Source organism: Patella vulgata, chromosome 7 (genome assembly GCF_932274485.2).
Source record: "Patella vulgata chromosome 7, xgPatVulg1.2, whole genome shotgun sequence".
NCBI classification, from domain to species: domain Eukaryota; kingdom Metazoa; phylum Mollusca; class Gastropoda; family Patellidae; genus Patella; species Patella vulgata.
In genome coordinates, this window is record NC_065885.2 from 65,940,574 (window position 1) to 65,962,926 (window position 22,353).

The following is a 22,353-nucleotide window of genomic DNA, read 5'->3' on the forward strand; positions in this document are numbered from 1 at the left end:
ACATTTAGATGTAATAAAAGTCTTCATTTTAACATTCAGATGTAACATTAGTATTCATTTTACATTTAGATATAACATAAGTCTTCATTTTTACATTTAGATGTAATAAAAGTCTTTATTTTTACATTTAGATATACATCTTCATTTTAATGTATCATAAGTCTTCATTTTAAATTTTTGAGACGAGTAAAATAAACTGTCCTTTTAACATTTTAATTTGTAAACAGTAGGATTTCGGAGACTCTATATAAATGTTCAATTCATTATTACACTGTATAGATGTACATGTATAGATATATATATGAATTAGACAGAATATTAAAAATGGCTGTCACTGGATAAAAACAGCTTGTCCTTTGATCACCCTCAAACAATAAATAGTAGCACTGGTTGCCAGAAAATCTGAAAAAATACACAAGAGTATCATTTGATTATGTGAGGCGCAGCCGCTTTACGGAATATCATATCATTCACAACACAAACTTTCCTGGTGTTGGCCGAGAGAGTTCCTTAGGAATTCCCAGTGCAGTTTCCCCCTTCTCAGTAGTCTCTATCATCCAGAAAAATACTAGGTCATTGGCTAGATTATCCAGTCTTTACATTATCATAACCAAAGTCCAAGGAGGGTAACTAATCCTAAAACAACATTGAAAACACGATTTATTTGTCAAATTAAATCAACATTCATGTTGTGATCTTACCGGAAAAAGATGGGCTTTTGATATCCAATATTTAAGACAAAAAAAACATTTTACCATTGGTACACGAATCGTGTACCATAATGCGCTTCAGTCCCAGTTCTATCAAGAGACTCGAGGGACGAGGCTAGACACATTGCACCAAATCAAACGGCGTATGTAGACTGGAATAACCAGACGCTAGAAATTTGCACTGGCTCGAGACTGCTGGCTTATTTCGCCGAGCATAACTGATTTGAAATTGGAGTAAAAACGGAAACCACTGAATGTAAATCAGTTTATATACATTCATAGTACAGTATTATATGCGTTGCGACCCACTTTTGTCAATTTCTAGGTCCCAAATGTTAGCGATTTAGCTCCTTTAAGCATGCCATTTGAGAAAATACATTTGATTGCATTGCTGGTTCAATATCCAACACTCTTAATTTTTATTATTGTAAATTTCTCTTCATGGGCAATATCTATGTTTTCTTAATTAATCCTAATTCATCGTCACGATTAATGTTTGTTTATAATAATGCAAGAATTATGGGATTCATTACGGGAAGGGGAGCAACTCTTACTGAACTTGGCCAAATATACTGGATAATCAACCACATAATAAACCAAACTCTCGGTTATGCATGGGCAATGGAACTTTTCGTCAAATATTGACAAGTTCTCAGACATTTAGTGGTTGTATGCCCGAATGGCATGTTTCGATTCGCCGGTTGTACATGACAAGGAGTAGGGTCGCCTGTCCAACCTCGTGGATTTTTTCTAGGTCCTCCGGTTTCCTCCCACTGCTAAAGACCCCTATGTGCAAGCGAATTATTGAAATAAAACTGAACCATGTGTTAGTTCCGAAATGACCTAGTCTGTGTCAAGTGGACATCCCTATTTAATGTCTATCTGTTGTAACCAACGTACTTACATGTACTTTTACTTTCTGCAGCAGTATCGAGATTGACAGTCGACGTTTAGACAACCGCTGGCCGTCTGTGGGAATGGATCTTCCGACAAGTTATCGCAGTAGTAGAGTTGTGAGTGATCTAACACAGCACAGATATTGACCAGTTGACGGATGACGGAACCAGTCATATTGAAACATCCTGATAAATCCAGATATCGTAAACACGGCAATCTTTCCATCTTCATTAAATATCTGTAACAAATGTAGTTACGTTAAAACCAGAAATATTATCGCAATATACATAGGCGTAGGAGCTCAAAGTAATTCAGGGGGGCATAAGAAAAAATTGCCCGAAATCAATACGGTTTTTCGGGCATACATATCATAAAGAGAGCTTCGGGCATATTTTCGGGCATGCAGTGGACAAGATAAAGACGAGAAAATACTTTTCGGGCAGTGTGGATCTCATAGAAATAAGTTAGTTATATTTTTTCTCTAAACGTTAATAGAAAAAAAAGGTCGTCGAATTTTTCATTGCCCGAAAATAAATCTTTGGGGGGGCAAATGCCCCCCCTGCCCCTACGCCTATGGCAATATATAAATAAAAAAATAAAAGTATATAAAACTTGTGTGAAGTGTTCAATGTTTGCAAATGAGATAAAATCAAATCGGGTTTAACGTCCTACTGTTCTGTTCCGAATGGTCTAATGAACACAGGCATACCTCATACAGTGTGCTATGAGGGAAATTTTGCCCAGATGGCAAAACTATGGCCTACTCTTATATCGAATTCCAACTGCCAAGGGATCTTTTACGTACATGCCAACCTTAATCCTATTGAACACATCTGGGACGAACTGGGTCGACGTGTTCGTCAGCAAGTGAATCCACCACTGAAGTTGCAGGACATTCAACATGCTCTTGCTGAGCAGTGGCGACGTCTTCCTCGGGTAGTGTTTACTAATGTTCTGAGATCCATGAGAAGACGTTGTGTGGCAGTACGCGACGCTAGAGGAGACCACAACCGTTACTAAACACTTTATTCCGATTGTTCTCTAAGTCTGTGAATTTCATTTTGGGGGGTACTGTGACATCACGAACGTTATCAATGTCAAGGACTTTCGGCGAGACGTATTCTTGCTTTCTGTTGATGTCAAGGTCGTCTGTGCACAACATAACACTAAAATAGTTGCCTTAAACCAAATATTAAAAATCTAGTCCCAAAAATCCTGAGTGTCAAGTTTTTAATTTGGCTGAGTATATATAGCCAAGCAGTAGTAAGAAGTTTTATTTTAATCCCTTCAAGTGCCTGTGGGCTAGACATATTCCACAAATTATGTCGAACAGTGACGTCATATGCTTATCTGGAGAGCATGCGCAATAAATACTATCGTTGTAGACCAGAATAACCAGACGCTAGAGATTGCCATTTGATTGAGACTTGTGGCGTATTTCGCCAAACATAACTGATTAGAAATTACAGTAAAACAGAAACGATTGAATGTAAATCAGTTTATATACATTCATATTACATTATTATATGCGTTGCAATCCATTTGTGTCAATTTCTAGGTCCCAAATATTAGTAATTTAACTCCTTTAAGTTTCAAGTTTCTAACTCAATTCAAATCCGAGTTATTGTTTCAAGTTTCTAACTCAATTCAAATCCGAGTTATTGATCCCACAAACAAAAAGACAAATTTTAATAAACAGAAAGACCAATTTTAATAGCCGTGGCACAGAGTAAGAAAGAAAAAAAACGAAACAAAAAATTGTTAAAATCATATAACATTTACTTTTTTAAACATTTAGATGTAATAAAAGTCTTCATTTTAACATTAAGATGTAATAAAATTCTTCATTTTTGCATTTAGATGTAATAAAAGCCTTCATTTTTACATTTAGATGTAACATAGTCTTCATTTTTACATTTACATGTTGATGTAACATTAGTCTCATTTTAACATTTAGATGTAACATAAGTCTTCATTTTTACGTTTAGATGTATCATGAGTCTTCATTTTTACATTTAGATGTAATAAAAGTCTTCATTTTTATAATTTAGATGTAATAAAAGTCTTCATTTTTACATTTAGATGTAATAAAAGTCTTCATTTTAACATTCAGATGTAACATTAGTCTTCATTTTACATTTAGATATAACATAAGTCTTCATTTTTACATTTAGATGTAATAAAAGTCTTCATTTTTACATTTAGATGTAATAAAAGTCTTCATTTTTACATTTTGATGTAATAAAAGTCTTCATTTTTACATTTAGATGTAATAAAAGTCTTCATTTTAACATTCAGATGTAACATTAGTCTTCATTTTACATTTAGATATAACATAAGTCTTCATTTTTACATTTAGATGTAATAAAAGTCTTTATTTTTACATTTAGATATACATCTTCATTTTAATGTATCATAAGTCTTCATTTTCAATTTTTGAGACCTGTAAAATAAACTGTCCTTTTAACATTTTAATTTGTAAACAGTAGGATTTCGGAGACTCTATATAAATGTTCAATTCATTATTACACTGTATAGATGTACATGTATAGATATATATATGAATTAGACAGAATATTAAAAATGGCTGTCACTGGATAAAAACAGCTTGTCCTTTGATCACCCTCAAACAATAAATAGTAGCACTGGTTGCCAGAAAATCTGAAAAAATACACAAAAGTATCATTTGATTATGTGAGGCGCAGCCGCTTTACGGAATATCATATCATTCACAACACAAACTTTCCTGGTGTTGGCCGAGAGAGTTCCTTAGGAATTCCCAGTGCAGTTTCCCCCTTCTCAGTAGTCTCTATCATCCAGAAAAATACTAGGTCATTGGCTAGATTATCCAGTCTTTACATTATCATAAACAAAGTCCAAGGAGGGTAACTAGTCCTAAAACAAGATGTTGACCGATGCCCATGAAATTAACTTAAAGTAGCTAAGTCTCTAACTCAATATCATCCAAAATCTTCAACATTGAAAACACGATTTATTTGTCAAATTAAATCAACATTCATGTTGTGATCTTACCGGAAAAAGATGGGCTTTTGATATCCAATATTTAAGACAAAAAAAACATTTTACCATTGGTACACGAATCGTGTACCATAATGCGCTTCAGTCCCAGTTCTATCAAGAGACTCGAGGGACGAGGCTAGACACATTGCACCAAATCAAACGGCGTATGTAGACTGGAATAACCAGACGCTAGAAATTTGCACTGGCTCGAGACTGCTGGCTTATTTCGCCGAGCATAACTGATTTGAAATTGGAGTAAAAACGGAAACCACTGAATGTAAATCAGTTTATATACATTCATAGTACAGTATTATATGCGTTGCGACCCACTTTTGTCAATTTCTAGGTCCCAAATGTTAGCGATTTAGCTCCTTTAAGCATGCCATTTGAGAAAATACATTTGATTGCATTGCTGGTTCAATATCCAACACTCTTAATTTTTATTATTGTAAATTTCTCTTCATGGGCAATATCTATGTTTTCTTAATTAATCCTAATTCATCGTCACGATTAATGTTTGTTTATAATAATGCAAGAATTATGGGATTCATTACGGGAAGGGGAGCAACTCTTACTGAACTTGGCCAAATATACTGGATAATCAACCACATAATAAACCAAACTCTCGGTTATGCATGGGCAATGGAACTTTTCGTCAAATATTGACAAGTTCTCAGACATTTAGTGGTTGTATGCCCGAATGGCATGTTTCGATTCGCCGGTTGTACATGACAAGGAGTAGGGTCGCCTGACCAACCTCGTGGGTTTTTTCTAGGTCCTCCGGTTTCCTCCCACTGCTAAAGACCCCTATGTGCAAGCGAATTATTGAAATAAAACTGAACCATGTATTAGTTCCGAAATGACCTAGTCTGTGTCAAGTGGACATCCCTATTTAATGTCTATCTGTTGTAACCAACGTACTTACATGTACTTTTACTTTCTGCAGCAGTATCGAGATTGACAGTCGACGTTTAGACAACCGCTGGCCGTCTGTGGGAATGGATCTTCCGACAAGTTATCGCAGTAGTAGAGTTGTGAGTGATCTAACACAGCACAGATATTGACCAGTTGACGGATGACGGAACCAGTCATATTGAAACATCCTGATAAATCCAGATATCGTAAACACGGCAATCTTTCCATCTTCATTAAATATCTGTAACAAATGTAGTTACGTTAAAACCAGAAATATTATCGCAATATACATAGGCGTAGGAGCTCAAAGTAATTCAGGGGGGCATAAGAAAAAATTGCCCGAAATCAATACGGTTTTTCGGGCATACATATCATAAAGAGAGCTTCGGGCATATTTTTGGGCATGCAGTGGACAAGAAAAAGACGAGAAAATACTTTTCGGGCAGTGTGGATCTCATAGAAATAAGTTAGTTATATTTTTTCTCTAAACGTTAATAGAAAAAAAAGGTCGTCGAATTTTTCATTGCCCGAAAATAAATCTTTGCCCTTATGGCAATATATAAATAAAAAAATAAAAGTATATAAAACTTGTGTGAAGTGTTCAATGTTTGCAAATGAGATAAAATCAAATCGGGTTTAACGCCCTACTGTTCTGTTCCGAATGGTCTAATGAACACAGGCATACCTCATACAGTGTGCTATGAGGGAAATTTTGCCCAGATGGCAAAACTATGGCCTACTCTTATATCGAATTCCAACTGCCAAGGGATCTTTTACGTACATGCCAATGTATACATGGGACCACATTTTTTTCTCCCATCCAAAAGACTAGACAGCTGTCCTTGTCAGGCCCTCCGTCCTGCAACAATGATACCAACTTACTCTACTTCGAATTCCAGTTATTGAGGGTTCTTTTACGTGCACCACTGAGGGGGGGACAACGCCAGATAATCCAGAGAAACCATCTTGGCTAACACCAGGATCGAACCCGAGACCTGCGAGCCAGTGTCTTACTTGCTCATCCACCGTAGCTCCCACAATAAATGAAATGAAATGGAGTTTAACGTCCTACTGTTTTGCTCCGAACTGGGCTAATGAAGACGGGCATACGCCATACAGTGTGCTAAGAGGGAAATTTTGCCCGGACAGCGGCACTATGGCCTACATGTACTCTTATATCGAATTCCAACTGTCAAGGGATCTTTTACGTGCACGCCAATGTGTACACGGGACCTCGGTTTTTCGTCTCATCCGAATGACTAGACAGCTGTCTTTGTCAGGCCCTCCGTCCTGCATCACCGTCTTCTAGTGCTGGGTATTGCTACTGTCGTCCCGATACGATAAATATTGCAATTCAGAGGCTACGATACGTTTTGTAGAGTATCATGATTCATAACCAGGCCAATATTTACCAAGAAAACGACAGGATAAATGAGTAATTGATTTTTTTAATCCTGCAGATGTTGAAGAAATAAAACTGTTTTATATCACGATATTGATGTCGATGAAAATAAGGACCAAAACAATTTAAGATAACTATGACTCGGATAATTAAGAGTGACAGGTTACTTACTGATGAGATAAAAAAAAAATATAAAAAAGAATCGCGATACAGCATATCAGGATGCAATACGCGAATCACAAGAAGCCGAAATGCGATACATTAATTCAGTGAAGTATCTTCCAGTCTTAACTGAAGTAAACAAATTATTGACTGGCAAAATCTTTTAAGTCAAGCAACGAGACATACCACGCACAGTAAGCAGGTCTGCCATGCAGTCCACGTGTGTGTATGAAAGGGCTTTATTTAACGTCAGCTTCCACCCAAGGGATATGTTTTCATTTTGGGGGGGGGAATTTACAAAAAACTAAAAAGTTTATCAAGGGGAACAACTCAAGTAAATGTTGGTTAGAAAGCTTCTATTTGGTCAATCACATAACCATATGGAATTTAAGTATCTATGGCAACCAGACAAACTTACCCAATTCCAGTATCTGTAAGTCGATGGCAACCAGAGAGATTTAAATATTCCAGTTGGGATACTGCAGGAATCTCTGTGGTATCATCAGTATCACTAGAGAGGTTTGAATCATTAACAGTTGTCGACGACGACACCTCTTGTTCTGTTGCCATTGTTGGTACCACCATACTAAAGTCAATCTTTGTTTGTGTTTGATATGGGTCAGAGTTATCCCCCTTTACCAATGAAACCAATTGATCAAACTCCATCTGTAGTTCAGACAAACCTGTCGACTGATCGCACGTCGAATAATTCTCAAATAAACAATCCTGTAAAATAGACACCGTGGAATCAACTGACACTAGCGTTTCGCTTGATCCTAATTTATCGTTTATCGAATCACCGATGTTCTTACGTCCGCACTGTGAACACATGAAGTGATTTACCAATTCAGGAACAGCACTAATATTGTCTTTTGTTTCAACACAGTTTTGTAATGTTTTTGCCGGGATTTTGTTTTGTTTTACGTTGGTAGTATCTGTAAAGATTTGTGATATTTTACGAAGAGTTCCGTCTGTAATTCCGTCACACCCACTAAGATCAATATGACGTAACTTCTTTCCACATTTTGTCTGCCCAAATCTGAAATAAGAAATTCATTTTCACACGTAAAAAAAATAGTATTTACAGACCAGGAGTCTTATTCACGAAATATGTTTGAAATCCAGCCTTTTCATTGGCTAAGAGCTCTGATTTGTACTTACAACCAATGAAAAAGGCTAAGATCTTAACTTTCAGCCAATGGTAAGCATTGTATGAATAAGGTCTTGTGAAAGAATGATTTACTTCTATAGGACAAAAAGTCAAGTACTGATGAACTAGTGCCTGGCACTTTGAACTTGGTATTGAACAAAAATGAAATATCTATGCTGGACAAAATGTCAGCCATCAGAGGGATCGTGTCTGATAAACTCAGAATTTGTGCTTGTTATTCTCTGTGTCAGGGGTTTATTTCTAAAACGGGTGCAAATCACCGTTAACTTTTTTAAAAAGATAAATGTCCCTGACAGTTCTAACACTAAATTTTGCCTGGATATCTGAGTTTCTGCCTACCCCTTCTTTCAATTACAACTGCACAGAGTTTGTGTACATTGCACACTTCAGTTTTTTGTCCCATCCGAACAACTAGACGATGTTCCTTGCCAGACTGACAAGGGGAAACCACGCTTAAAAATCTTGAGAAAATTTTTCAGCTAACATGGGATCAGTTATGTACAACTTAATTAAATCATGTTTTTTTGTTGGTCAAAATATAATTAAAATACAGATCTATATTTTTTTTTTTTTTTTTTTTTTTTTATACTTTCGATGGCCTACACAACACAAAGATCTGACCGGTTGTTGCAATAGGTCGCGCCAGAGGTCATACTAGCGCTTTTGACTCTATGATGTCAGACATTTAATTAACCAATTAGCGTTGATGTTTCTAGTAGGTTACCCACAGTTCCATGCACCTCATGCCAAAAACTCGCCGTAACAGACCGTTTCATTGGCTAATCCCTCACATCATCCAATATACGGGTTATATAACAACTCTTCCAGATCCTAGTGTAGTAAAGACAAGTAAAACGAAATTTTGAACAAAAAAAAAAAAACAAAAAAAAAAAACGAAATAGGATCTGTGTTGTAATCAGATTGTGCATTTAACGCTGTTTGTGAGTCAATCTATTTCGTACTTACATCTTAAAAGCGCCATCTGTTACTCGGGTTTGTCGTAAGTTCAAATGCTCAAGATTCGGACAAAGTTTCAGTATTCTTTTAACCTAAAAAAAAAATGTTAAATATTGATTCTTCTGGTCCCCCGAAAAGTGTTGACATTAATAATTGAATTTAGCCGCTCAGTTTCGCAACCGTTGGAAACTTCTGCTCAAACTGAATCAGTCCTTAAACAGTTCACAGCTTTTCAAATGAAAACGCACCAATTTTAAATGTGAAATGGGGTTTAACGTCCTACTGTTATTTGAGAGACACATTCCAAATGTAACACCCCCAGATGACCGCGATATCATGTCAGAATGATGTTTTGTACAATGGCATTAATTAAAGAAACCTATATGGTTATACTACTTCTGAATTTATTAACATGCTACGTTTTGATACACATACAGATATCATTATCAAGCAAATAATGATAATGATATCTGTATGTGTATAGAAACGTAGCATGTTAATAAATTTAGAAGTAGTATAACCATATAAGTGTCTTTAATTTGTGAAATCTACCTCTATATGTCTTATAAGGACAATGGCATTAATTTTAATGAATTTGCAAACTGCAATTTTTGATGATCCGTGAGAAGTTTTCACAGACCTAATTAAATGTAGGTGAGAATGTTGCCTAGTAACAATTGTTGTCAATGGCTGGTTGTTATCTGAGGATAGTTTTAAATTAAACATATATATTTACCATGCCATTACTGATCCCCTGACTATAGGCTAGACTAAATATCTTGACAGCTGAACCAACTCTTGGAAGTAAATATTTTACAATAGATAATAATACCTTTACTTCTCTTTTTACCTGTAATAAACAATAGTCACTTTATCACCTGTAATAAACAACCGTCACTTTATAACCTGTAATAAACAATAGTCACTTTATCACCTGTAATAAACAACAGTCACTTTATAACCTGTAATAAACAATAGTCACTTATCACCTGTAATAAACAACAGTCACGTTATCACCTGTAATAAACAAAGGTATAAAAAATAATAGCAACTTAACGAAAAAAAGATCAGGTCAAGTCACTCAACAAAAGACAAACAAGTTGTAGTAGACGACCAAGAATAACTACTTGTGGAACAGCTAGATCTGAGTTTTACCTGTCAAGTGAGAAGATGCCAGTGTACCTGCCTGGTGGTTATATTACCTTTTACGCAGATCCGAAATTAGTCATTTTAGTTATAGTAGACAAAATGTCAGACAATAATGAACAATACCTGACCAATTTCAACATATACCTGACATTTATCATAAATATCATCAAAAAATAAAACCCAGTTTGCTCCACAAAATCTGTGTTGGACAACAGGCACAGGGGTTGTTTCAGACATAGATGGAATTCGTTAATTTCTGTCTGACGTCTGGGACAGGTATTTTATTCCTAGTTTTACCTGTAGAGTGAATAAATTACCTGCCTTACCTGGGACAGGTTTTTTATTCCTAGTTTTATCTGTAGAGTGAATAAATTACCTGTCTGACCTGGGACAGGTATTTTATTCCTAGTTTACCTTTAGAGTGAATAAATTACCTGTCTGACGTTGTCGTCACCACCACTGGATAATTCACTACCAGGTGATTCATCAATATCGGCATCCTCATCAATAACAATATACGTATCGTGAACATTTTTATCATAGTCTGATTCATTATCATATACTTCATCTACTGACCATATACCTATAATATATCATATACGGCCCATATACCCTACTTATATATCATATTATACACGGTCATATACCTATAATATATCATATACGGCCCATATACCCTACTTAGGCTGACCTTAAAAATATCTTTGTTTCGCCTAACGCGACCGACTAACTAAAACCACCCCCGACTTAAATTATTTTATTGTACTTTTCCACGATCTTTTTATTTTATTTTGTGTGTCAACCTGAAATATATCATGAGAGTTATTTCCCTTTACTATGGCTATGGTTTGATTCATTATTGAAACTGGTTGATCAAGACGAAAGCGTCATAGGTGTCGCTTCTCAACAAAATGGTTGCAGACGAATACATGTCCATTCCCACGAAATGATTCTGCCTCTATGTCTGTGGTGCGTAGTTTTAAACATGACGACGATATTTTCAATATCCGTTTTCGAGAAAAATGAAGGCACAACCCGCACTATCGTTAAAAACGTGTTGAAGGAGTTTCACACTTCAAGCTCGTGGCAAATCGTGTGCGAGTCGATCATCACGAAAAATCCCGATGTCATTGATTTGTTTGCCAATAAAGAAGACGAATGTTTCCACCCGGAAAATTATTAAGCTGTCAAATTAGCTCTTAAGTTTAATAAAAACTTTCAGTTCGTTACTTTTTACGTCAGACCCCAAATTCATTAAACAAAATTAATGAATCTGTAGTATACAGCTAATAAGTTTTCTGTATTGATTTCTCTGACTTTAAAAAAAAATCTGAAAAAAAAACCGACCTACCGACCCTTCTCCTCGATTGTGGGTCGGGTTTGGTGAAACAAAGATATTTTTAAGGTCAGCCTTATATATCATATTATACACGGTCATATACCTATAATACATCATATACGGCCCATATACCCTACTTATATATCATATTATACACGGTCATATACCTATAATATATCATATACAGACCAAATACCTATAATATAAGATATATACGCAGCAGGGGGTCCTAGCTTGGCATTAGGTCTGGGGGAAATATGTGCGAATTTGATAAAATTCAGAAACTTTGAGATAAGAAATATATGTGCTCAATTAGGTGTATACACGAAGAGGATTTACAGTGGAGCGAGCAAAAATGACATTATTTCCATGAATGTTGCGAAGAAAAAAATATTCTCTGCGAAAGCGGGATGAAGCGCGGACCCCTTGATTCAGCCCTCTGGACACGTGTCTGGTTAACCCACACAACCCCCAGAGTGAAAAGTAATAATAACCCAGCTAGTACCTTTAACCCACTGTACAGGATAAAGTTGAGTCCACAGTGATGCATCTAGAGCTAGATGGTTGAACCTTCGTGATACCTGACTACATCGACATAAATCAACTGGTGATAAAAACTTAAACATCAACAATAAAACTTCATCTGGTAGTCTGTCCAAACTACTTCTAACATCTTCTTCTTCATCACTTACTTCTCCTGATTAAAAAAACATAGACATTTTGGGACTAACACATGGTTCAATTTTATTTCAATAATTTACTAGGGCAAAGGGTCTTTTAGCGGAGGACCCAGAGAAAACCCACGCGGTTTGACAGACGACCCCACTCTTTGTCATGTACAACCGGGAAGTCAAAACCACGCCACTTGACTCAATGACAGACCTTATGACCTAATACGCAGTTAAACCATTCGCCCAGACCCCTCCTCCCCCCATGTCTCATGAACAAAGAATTGCCAATCAGGGGTGACGTCAATATACAACCCTGTTTCAATTTTTGCTAGAATATAATAAACAGCAAATGGTACATTTAATAATATTTGTTTTATCCTAAATTATGTTCTGTACTGTACTTTGCGGGAACTTATTCTGTATTTTGTAATAAATTATTCTGTATTTTGTAGGAAATTATTCAGTATTTCGTAAGAATTTATTCGGTATTTCATAAGAAATTATTCAGTATTTTTGTAACTTACTAGATTTTGTATCTTCAACAAATTTTTCTTCCTGATAATTCTCTGAACCATTTGTTAAATGTTGATGAATAACTTCGGCCTTGATGGCTTTCAGTTCATCGTAGGAAAAATATTCGATCAGCATCGGCTGAAAAACCTAGTGATGAAAAAAATAAAATAAGTATCATTTAAAGTGGCTAAGTCTCTAACTCAAAATCATCAAAAATCTTCGACATTGAAAACGCGAATTATTTGTCAATTCAAATCAACATTGGTCTTGTGATCTTACGGGGAAAAGTTGGGCTTCTGATATCCAATAATTAAGACAATATAAACATTTTACCGTTGGTACACGATTCGTGTACCATGGTGTATTTCAGTGCCATTTTTAACAAGGGACTTGTAGAAAGAGGCCAGATATACTATTCAAAAAAAGTAGGGGATATTTGATTTTTAAGTGTTATTAAAGTCACCTAATGAAACTGACGAAGAAACAAATGACAAAATGAAATGAAATTCACATTCATCGATTTATTCCAAATGATCGTTAGACTAAGTAAGGCACAGACTGACCATTATAAGGGTAAAATGATACCCGGGGTCAAACAGCAAAGTTACCACAGCATCACAACCAAGTCAGTAACGGGTAAATCCTCCTCTGTTTGCCAAACAAGCATTGATCCGACGTGGCATACTCCTAATGAGACGTCTAAGGTCATTTTGGTCCAGATTGTCCCATTCCTGTTGCAACGCAGCAGCAAGTTCTTGGACATTGGCAGGACGTTGTTGACGTTGACGTAACCTCTGTCCAAGCATGTCCCAGACATGCTCGATGGGGGAGAGGTCGGGACTCAGTGCTGGCCAAGGTAATGTGGTGATGTTCTGTTGTTGGAGGTAACCTGTAACGATCCTGGCCCTGTGACATCTTGCGTTGTCATCCTGGAAGATGAAACGGCGGCCATGACATCGTGCGAACGGCACAACATGGACTGCCAAGATGTTGTCCCGGTAGTACTGGCCTGTAACACGCCCTGCAACAACATGTAAAGCCGTTCTTCCAGCAACAGTGATGCCTCCCCACACCATAACAGAACCACCCCCAAATCGATCATGTCTGATGACGTTAACGTCTTGGAAGCACTCGTTTCGACGACGCCACACCCTCCTACGTCTGTCCAAAAAATCAACAGTGAACCTTGACTCATCTGAAAACATCACATTGCTCCAGCGTCGATTATCCCAGTGTTGACGATCCCTACACCAACGACGTCTTGCCTGAATGTGATGATCTCTCAAACAAGGGATCACGCGAGGACGTCGGGCGCGAAGGTGACCCCTATGCAGTCGATTCCGAATCGTCTGGCCACTCACTCTCACACCAGTGTCTGTTTGAAGACGAGCGCTGATCTGATTTGCTGTGATGACACGATTTCTCAAGGCCAAGGTACGGATAAATCGATCCTGGGCTTGAGTTGTCGCCCTTGGTCGACCTGAGCGTGGTCTGTCCTGTACAGATTGTGTATCACGGTATCTGGACCATAGCCTGCTTATGACAGACTGAGAAACATTCATCGTCCGCGCCACAACCGCCTGTGTTGTGCCGATCTGTAGCATGCCAAGGGCACATAACATTTCATTTTGGGTAAGCCGACGCATATCAAAATTTGTTTTCTGGTCACTAAAACAATTAAACTGATGTTTCCACCCTGGAATTCAATGCCACAATGACTGTAACATTCAAAGTCAGAGTCGTGCAAATCTTGGGTTGGACCCCCATGATGATCCCAAGCATCACCTGCATTCCATGCGGTAGCTATTGGTGCGTTTGGGCGTCACATGTAACTGGAAATGTTTCTTCTGTTAGGTTCTATAGTGACTTTTTTCGTAGTCATTTGCATATTTTAGTATTATGCCCCCAAAATCAAATATCCCCTACTTTTTTTGAATAGTATATATTCCACAAGTCATACCAAAAGGTGACGTCATATTTTTATCTGGAGAGCATGCGCAATAAATACTATCGGTATAGAGTGGAATAACCAGACGCTATAGATTGGCATTTGATTGAGACTTCTGGCGTATTTCGCCGAACATAACTGATTAAAGTGATTAGAAATTGGAGTAAAAACAGAAACTATTGAATGTAAATCAGTTTATATACATTCCCATTACATTATTATATACGGTGCGACCCATTTGTGTCAATTTCTAGATCCAAAATATTAGCGATTTAGCTCCTTTTTAAGATTATCACTACATTTCATTTTGTCCTAAAAGCAGTGGGGAGCCACAGTGGCTCAGTGAGTAAGACGTTGGCGTGGTAACCATGGATGTCCCAGGTTGGTTCAATCCCCAAATTGACCAAAAAAGTTCACCGTGATTTCCAGCGTGGCGCCCCCTCGTCATGCTGCAGGACAGAGAGCCTGGCATGGGACAACTTAGAGTCGTTCAGAAGGAATGAAAAGCTGAGGCCCTGACAGGGACAATTGTCTTGTCCCTCGGATGAGATGAAAAACTGAGGTCCCGTGTACACATTGGCGTAAAAGATCACTTGGCAGATGGAATTCGATATAAGAGTATGTCATAGTGCCGCTGTCTGGGCAAAATTTCCCTCATAGCACACTGTTTGGCATACATGTATGCCCGTCTTCATTAGCCCAGTCGGAGCAGAACAGTAGGACGCTTAACCCCCTTTTCATTTCCTAAAAACAGTGGGGTTTAAAGTTTAAATGTGACAATGCATCAATGTTTATGTAGATAAAGTGCTACTCTTCATCTCAGACCATTTTGTTCTGATATTAAAACGGCTCCTCTACATAATACAGAGCTCAACTTACTGTACTACTGGTACTACTTGGCTTTTTGAAGATTGACTTAACACATTCTAGATTACTACACTGATTTGTAATTTAGTTCATATTATTATTATATGGATTTTGAATTCTAGTGTTGTTTATGTCAAGGAAAATTTTGTCCAGACAGTAACATGTCCACCTAGACTTGATTAAATTGCAAATTTTAAGTGTTCTTTCAAGTGCAAGTTGGGAAATGAAACATCAAGAATGAATGAATGAATGAATGAATGAATGGAATTTGTACTGACTGTTTACCTTAAAAGCTGTAATACTAATAATTTAAAAATACATCATCAAGTCTTATTTTGGCGCAACAAATATTTTGATAGAAAATTTTTATGGGTTAACCGGTTACGGTTGGGTTTTTAACGACCAGTTAACCGGTTCAAGAATTTTGGTAAACACTAAACACAACTTCCTGGTCAGTCACTTGGGTGGTAGTTCTAACAAGTGAAAAAAGTTTGATACTTCTCGAACCATGAAGGGATTTAAATGCAGGACCCTACGGACAATCCAAGGTTTTCATGTAATTTGTACAATAATAAAATATATACTTACAGCTTCTTCTTCTTCCATGTGAGGGATAAATGTCTGAGTAAAATCTTCTAACGCTCGACGTAACTTAAACCCATAATGCATTCTGTCGGCTTGTGGACGCCATGTCCAATCAAAACCATCTTTCACCAGTTCTATCATCTCCGTCAGACGGTTATCTGAATGACAGTTACAGACGGCACTGTTCCGTATCGACAAAGATCGTAATTTCTGCCGCAGCTTACACAATATATACTTATTTTCAATTTGTTCATGAACTTTAAATTCTCGGAATGTATCACATAGATTCTTCAGCAGTGTTGTAAGATGGATGACATTAGAAAAGTTTGTTGCTGTCATCTGAAAATAATAAGCAACAGATTTAACAAAGTTCCATGGTAGGGATGAATCTACTGGTCACTGGAAGTAGTAGACGGGTAGAAGAATCCCTGGATCTCAGTGACACAGCCGGGGATAATAATCCAAATAAATTAATCAACAAACAACAAACTACGGCTGTACGATATTGCAAAAAGGGACGATATCGATATTGGCATGTTTTTCAACGATCTAGTTAAATATCGCGATATTTAATAATAATGTCACTTTGCTATTAAATAAATTAAATATAAATGCATTAAAGCTGACAACAGTGTGAGTAAAAATTGTGGGTAAGAATTGCTTTCTTCATACACATTAAACTTTGCTTTTTTTATAATATAGATTTATTAAAATGAACAAAACATCCTTTTTGGATAAAAACGTTTCAATGCTTTTTAACACAATAACAGGAGACATTACTTAATGCCTGTACATATAATTAAATTACAACCGCTGATGTTTAAAAAGCGTCTGCTTATTACCTTGAGTAAGAAAATTCTCAAATATCACATGCAGCAGTAGTAAGTAGATGCGGTCTTCAAGTCTTTTATTGTAAGTTCAAACAGTTTAACAAATACTAAATGATTCGGACTATCTTCCATTCAAGCATTCGATTAGCTGCGGTATTCCTGGCCTAACAGTGACAGTAATCTATTTAAAGATCGTTTTATTCTTGCTTTCAGAAATTGAGTTTCGTTGAGTTTTCTAAAAATGTTCGTTTTTTTAAAAATATGACAACCTATTTATAGCCTGGTTATTAGCCGCGGTAGTGGGAAATTTCAGGCCTTTAGTAGGCCTAAGCTTTACATGTAGTAACAACTGACAATTTATTGTCGACTAAAAACAAAGTAAAAGCAACGCATACACGATGCAGTGAAAAACGGCTGCGGATACTGCGCAAGTGTTTTTAACATTTAACGATTCTCAAAACATTAGTTTTATTATAGTTTATTGCCATCTGCTAATTTCCACTGCTGTATAGTGTATTACCTATTTTTATGATAATTTTTTTTGATATTTAAAGTTTTTGGTGATATTCGATAAACCACTATATCGACGATTTTTGGCCACATGATATCGTAGTTGTGTCTGAAAATACCATATCACGATAAATGACTATATCGAGAATATCGTACAGCCCTACAACAAACTTGACAAGACACTATATAAGTAAAGTGGTTTATTCGAGCTACAATCCTTTATCAACTGGTAGCCCGAAACGCATCCTGGATTAAACCATTTTACTTTATACAGTCTTGTTAAAGGAGGCAAGTCTCTAACTCAGTATCATTCACAGTCGTCAACATTGCAAAAACGACTCAATTTAAATCAACATTGATGGTGTGATTTTACCGTGAAAACATGGGCGTCTGATATCCAATATCTAAGACAAAATGAACATTTTAAAATTGGCAAACGAATCGCCAGACTGGAATGTTTTCAAGTGCCATTTGCAATGAAGCAACTTGATGAACGAGGATAAATATAACCCACAGAAGAATAGGCTGCGGTACTACAGGTGTAAGACTGGAATAACTGTTGATATTTAGAGTTTAAAAATTTATGATAGGTCTTTGCTTGTCGAGGGGGGAGGGGGTGGGGGTGGAAATCATCTGAGTGCATAGACTAGCCGCCGAGGAGGCTGAGATAGCAATTCACCGACCTTTGCTTCCCCTAAACTTGTTAAAAGTATAAAAAATTGTATTTTAAAATTTCATTTAAGTCAACCGAGTGCAGGCACTGAACAAAGCAGTTACAGTATGCAAGGGTGTCGGGTGGGGGTCACTGAAACTTTTGCCCTGGGACTGGGGCACCCCCATTGGCTTACATCATCTTAACTGTGACATTGCGTGACACTCTGACTAGACCTCCGTCTGACTCAAGAAGCCAAGGCGTCGGAAGTGAACTCTGAACACAACAAAAGTAGTTTAGAAATAACCCATGTCACTGCTTTGACATTGGCATGTTTTGAGAGGTCATCAGTAAGATGTTATCAAGCCTGGGAATGTCAAAGCCTACATGACAGACATCACAATCACTGTGTTCGTGATACTAAAAACGAACTTGGATAGACGCCAAATCGCAAATGATTAAAAAATGTCAACCGTTCCGAAAACTGTAATATCGATTTCTCCACGAAAGGGTCATTGAGCCGGGTGACAATGGTTTCAGTTTAACCAGAAGCTATTATGGAAGCACACAAACCTGGTCCAAATAGCCCTGTACCAATTCTTTCATTCTAAAATGTGGTACAGAAAACACATCCACTTCCTCTGGCCAATTCGGAGCCATCTTGGATTTATAATTCTCGCAAAATCTCGGTAGACCTTGAAGTTCTCGTCGTATCTGTTACGTCATGTTGCTAGTGGCGACGTTGATATGCGGCCACGCGCTGTTACCTATGACTGTGGTAATTATTAAAACTGCGGGGCTATTGAACACTGGCGGTGAAAGAGGTTTGAGTTTAGCGGAAAGTAAGAGTAAAACTACAGAATGGCAGCTAGAAATCCCAATTTCTCAACTCAATATCAAAACTTTTTAACGGAGTCCTTCAACAAAGAGCGCGATTCTCGTTTAGCATGGTTTTTTAACAGAAGTCCATCTGATGTGTCAAAGCCGAAACAAATGGAGGTTTTCAGAAGAAAAATTGAAGAAAGATCAAAACCCTCCGAAGCATTGATGGAACGATTACCGGCAATTACAGCCGAACAGAAATTCAACAAAAAGAAGTCGACGCAAATTGATACGCTAGGGCAAAGAAGTGAATTCCTAACGGTGGAAAATATGCGAGCAGTGACTCCGAAAACTCAAAGTAAATTGTACGATGGTTTTACTAAAGAAGGAAAAGGCCGATATCAATACCTCCAGGACAGATATAGCAAAATACCGGAGGTTAAATTTACATACCCATTACTTAGTTCCTGGGATTATGGCTGGAGGCTCAGTGATGTGGTGAAAAAGGAGGATATTAAGAAACCAGCGCATGGCAGAACGCGTATTGTTGCCGATACATTCTACACTAGAAATGGAGTCGGTTATCCTTCAGCCATATCTGGCTAATCTTTGAGCTAATTCAATGATTTTTTTTAAAGATGAGTTTTAATTTGTGACAATTCCTAACATTTTTAATTAGGAAAAGAACTGAAATCAAAATGTGCGAAGTGTTCAAATAGTAATTTTTTAAGGCCCGGCTTAACGAACAATTTCGAATTTTCGAAATAATATTTTCTGCCGCGCTATCCTGTGATACAAGAAATACTTTTTATTTTCATTCTGTTTGGAGATTTCGGACTAAGGGTGTTCTCGTAATATGAACTTTGTTGAAAGAGAAAATGGACCCGAATCGAACTGTGAAATATATAAATCGTTAGGCAGGAAGACAAAAGAACTTTTTGATACAATTATAATTAAAGTTTTTCACGCTTTTTGTGTGTGTGTAAAGGTATATTATTTATTTTTTATCAAATATATGTACATAAATTTGTATTTATCAGCATTAAAGAAGCCAGTCATTATAAAACATTGATGGAATTTGGTTGGATGTTTTACTTATTATATTTCCAATTCGGAAACATCTAACCTAAATTGAATTCAATAATTCAATATTCTAAAATATGAACACAGAGCAAATTTCACTTACAGGTCAAAAAAAGGACAATTTGTCAGTTTGCAAATTAATTTATAGGAATTTATTTGTTTATCATGGGGATTACGGTGTCATATAACGGTGAATATAACGGTATATACAAACGGATATAGTTATTACATCATAATATGTGTTTATTACACGGTTTCTGACGTTATAACTGTGACGTAATACAATCAAATAAGTATTAATCCAAAACATTTTTATTGACATGGTATCCAATAACAATGATGGTTTATCATCACAACTGCCGTCATTATACAGTCGATAACTTGATTACGGCTGATGTAATCAATGATTTGATTAGTTTATCCCATTAGCCTTCGATTTTTATATAATTTGTCTAAATTGAAATCTGAATAGTAGTCGGGATGTGCTGTGGTATTCCAGTAGAGGAGCTAGGGATGAGGGTGTGCTGAGGTTTTTTGTTGTTTTTTTTTTGGGGGGGGGGGGGTTCTCAAAAAATCCCGGTGAAATACGCGATTGGGAATATGTATCATCCACAGGCACTTGAAGGGATTAAATTAAAACTTCTTACTACTGCATGGCTATATATTAATATTATAGTAGTTAGAAGTTTTATTTTAATCCCTTCAGGTGCCTATGGTATCATCGTGAATATACAATTAAACATTAATATGAACTTTTATCACATTTAAACGAAAAACGAAATGAAATGAGGTTTAACGTCCTAGCATTCTGCTACGGCCTATCTTATAACGAATTCCAACTGCCAAGGGATCTTTTATGTGCACGGGACATCGGCTTTTCGTCCACTCTGAACGACTATACCTTGTTCCTTGCCAGGATCTCTGTCCTGCACCACTGCCAAGGGGGAGCCATGCTTGAAAACCCCGATGAACTTTTTCGGCCAACACCATGATCGAACACGGAACCTCCAGGTTAGAGAACCAACGTCTTAATCACTGAGCCACCGCGGCTTATTACAGTTCAACCACAGTCTTCTGAGTTGTTAGTTGGAATTCGATATAAGAGTAGGCGATAGTGCCGCTGGCCAGGCAAAATTTCCCTCATAGCACACTGTATGGCGTATGCCCGTCTTCATTAGCCCAGTTTAGGATGATTATGGTCTGCCCATGATCATTCCAAGGATTTATGACAAACATCCGCCTCGATATTTTGACAGCAGCCATGTCAATTATTCAGTCAATATCCTATAATCAATAGGTACAGCTAGACCTATTTTGTAAGGCCAACTCAATTTTTGTCAAGGTCGCTGTGATGTAAATAAGGTTAGGGCACGAGAATGTAGGTTAGGGCAAGCTTTAGGGCTAGGTCCAGGGTTAGGGTTAGGGTTCGGATTAGCGCTAGCCCTGTTTACATCTCGTGACCTTTGATCAAACTTGAAGTTAGCCTTATCAAATAGATCTAACCCAACAGGTGCGTTGAATGACGAGGGTGGGGTGGGGGGAATAAGATAGGGTTATGGTTAGGGTTGGGATTAGAACTAGTCCTGTTTACATCTCGTGACCTTTGATCAAACTTGAAGTTAGCCTAATCAAATAGATCTAACCCAATAGGTACGTCGAATGGGGAGGTAGGCGAGGGTGGGGTGGGGCTATTTAGTATAAGATAAGATAAGATTTTATTGTATCATTGCATCCATACAAACACAGCATACACAGTTTATACGAATATTTTTATTACACGATTTCATATGTCATAACTGTAACATCACATTTTATAAACATCAGAAAGCCAAACATACTTAACATACGACGTTGCTATGGGCGGTGTCATTCGACACCGGGTTTATAACTCTAAGGGGGTCGTTAATAATGTAAGACGTGGCATTGAATTAGATCTAATCTCTAGTTGGTCATTGTATAGGTGTGTAGACTTAATTATAAATATACTACACAATTATAGCAGGTACAGCTTAAAGGGACAGTCCCTCAATATGAAATCAAATGGCGTAATTCCGTCTCGGTTTTGTTTCCGTTGCATATCTTATAAACCGTTTAAGTTAAAGGCCAATCTGGTTAAAACACAGATCCTATTTCGTTTCGTTTTTTATAG

At 37.1% G+C, this 22,353-nt stretch overlaps 2 protein-coding genes across 2 annotated transcripts; one reads left to right on the top strand and one right to left on the bottom strand.

Moving 5' to 3' along the window:
- Positions 1-3,289: 3,289 nt before the first annotated feature.
- LOC126826751 (F-box/LRR-repeat protein 5) lies at positions 3,290-19,003 on the bottom strand. The gene is made up of 10 exons (XM_050555830.2): positions 18,873-19,003; positions 16,311-16,646; positions 12,919-13,054; positions 12,229-12,420; positions 10,819-10,967; positions 9,972-10,085; positions 9,245-9,327; positions 7,526-8,146; positions 5,554-5,784; positions 3,290-4,268 (listed from the first exon to the last, which is right to left on the bottom strand). Exons 1-9 carry the CDS (start codon positions 18,957-18,959, stop codon positions 5,562-5,564), a joined length of 1,941 nt encoding a protein of 646 aa, XP_050411787.1. The 5' UTR covers positions 18,960-19,003; the 3' UTR covers positions 3,290-4,268; positions 5,554-5,561.
- A 23-nt stretch (positions 19,004-19,026) lies between these two features.
- LOC126826769 (protein ATP6V1FNB) lies at positions 19,027-20,189 on the top strand. Its single transcript, XM_050555860.2, has one exon. The coding sequence runs from the start codon at positions 19,161-19,163 to the stop codon at positions 19,725-19,727; it is 567 nt and encodes a 188-aa protein (XP_050411817.1). The 5' UTR covers positions 19,027-19,160; the 3' UTR covers positions 19,728-20,189.
- Positions 20,190-22,353: the final 2,164 nt, after the last annotated feature.

Coding starts and splice junctions, on each gene's coding strand:
- LOC126826751 (XM_050555830.2), bottom strand. CDS start 18,959: ATGGCTCCGAATTGGCCAGAGGAAGTGGATGTGTTTTCTGTACCACAT. Junction 13,055..16,310: donor ACATGGAAGAAGAAGAAGCT/GTAAGTATATAT, acceptor TTTCATCACTAG/GTTTTTCAGCCGATGCTGAT. Junction 12,421..12,918: donor TGTTGAAGATACAAAATCTA/GTAAGTTACAAA, acceptor TTTTTTAATCAG/GAGAAGTAAGTGATGAAGAA.
- LOC126826769 (XM_050555860.2), top strand. CDS start 19,161: ATGGCAGCTAGAAATCCCAATTTCTCAACTCAATATCAAAACTTTTTA.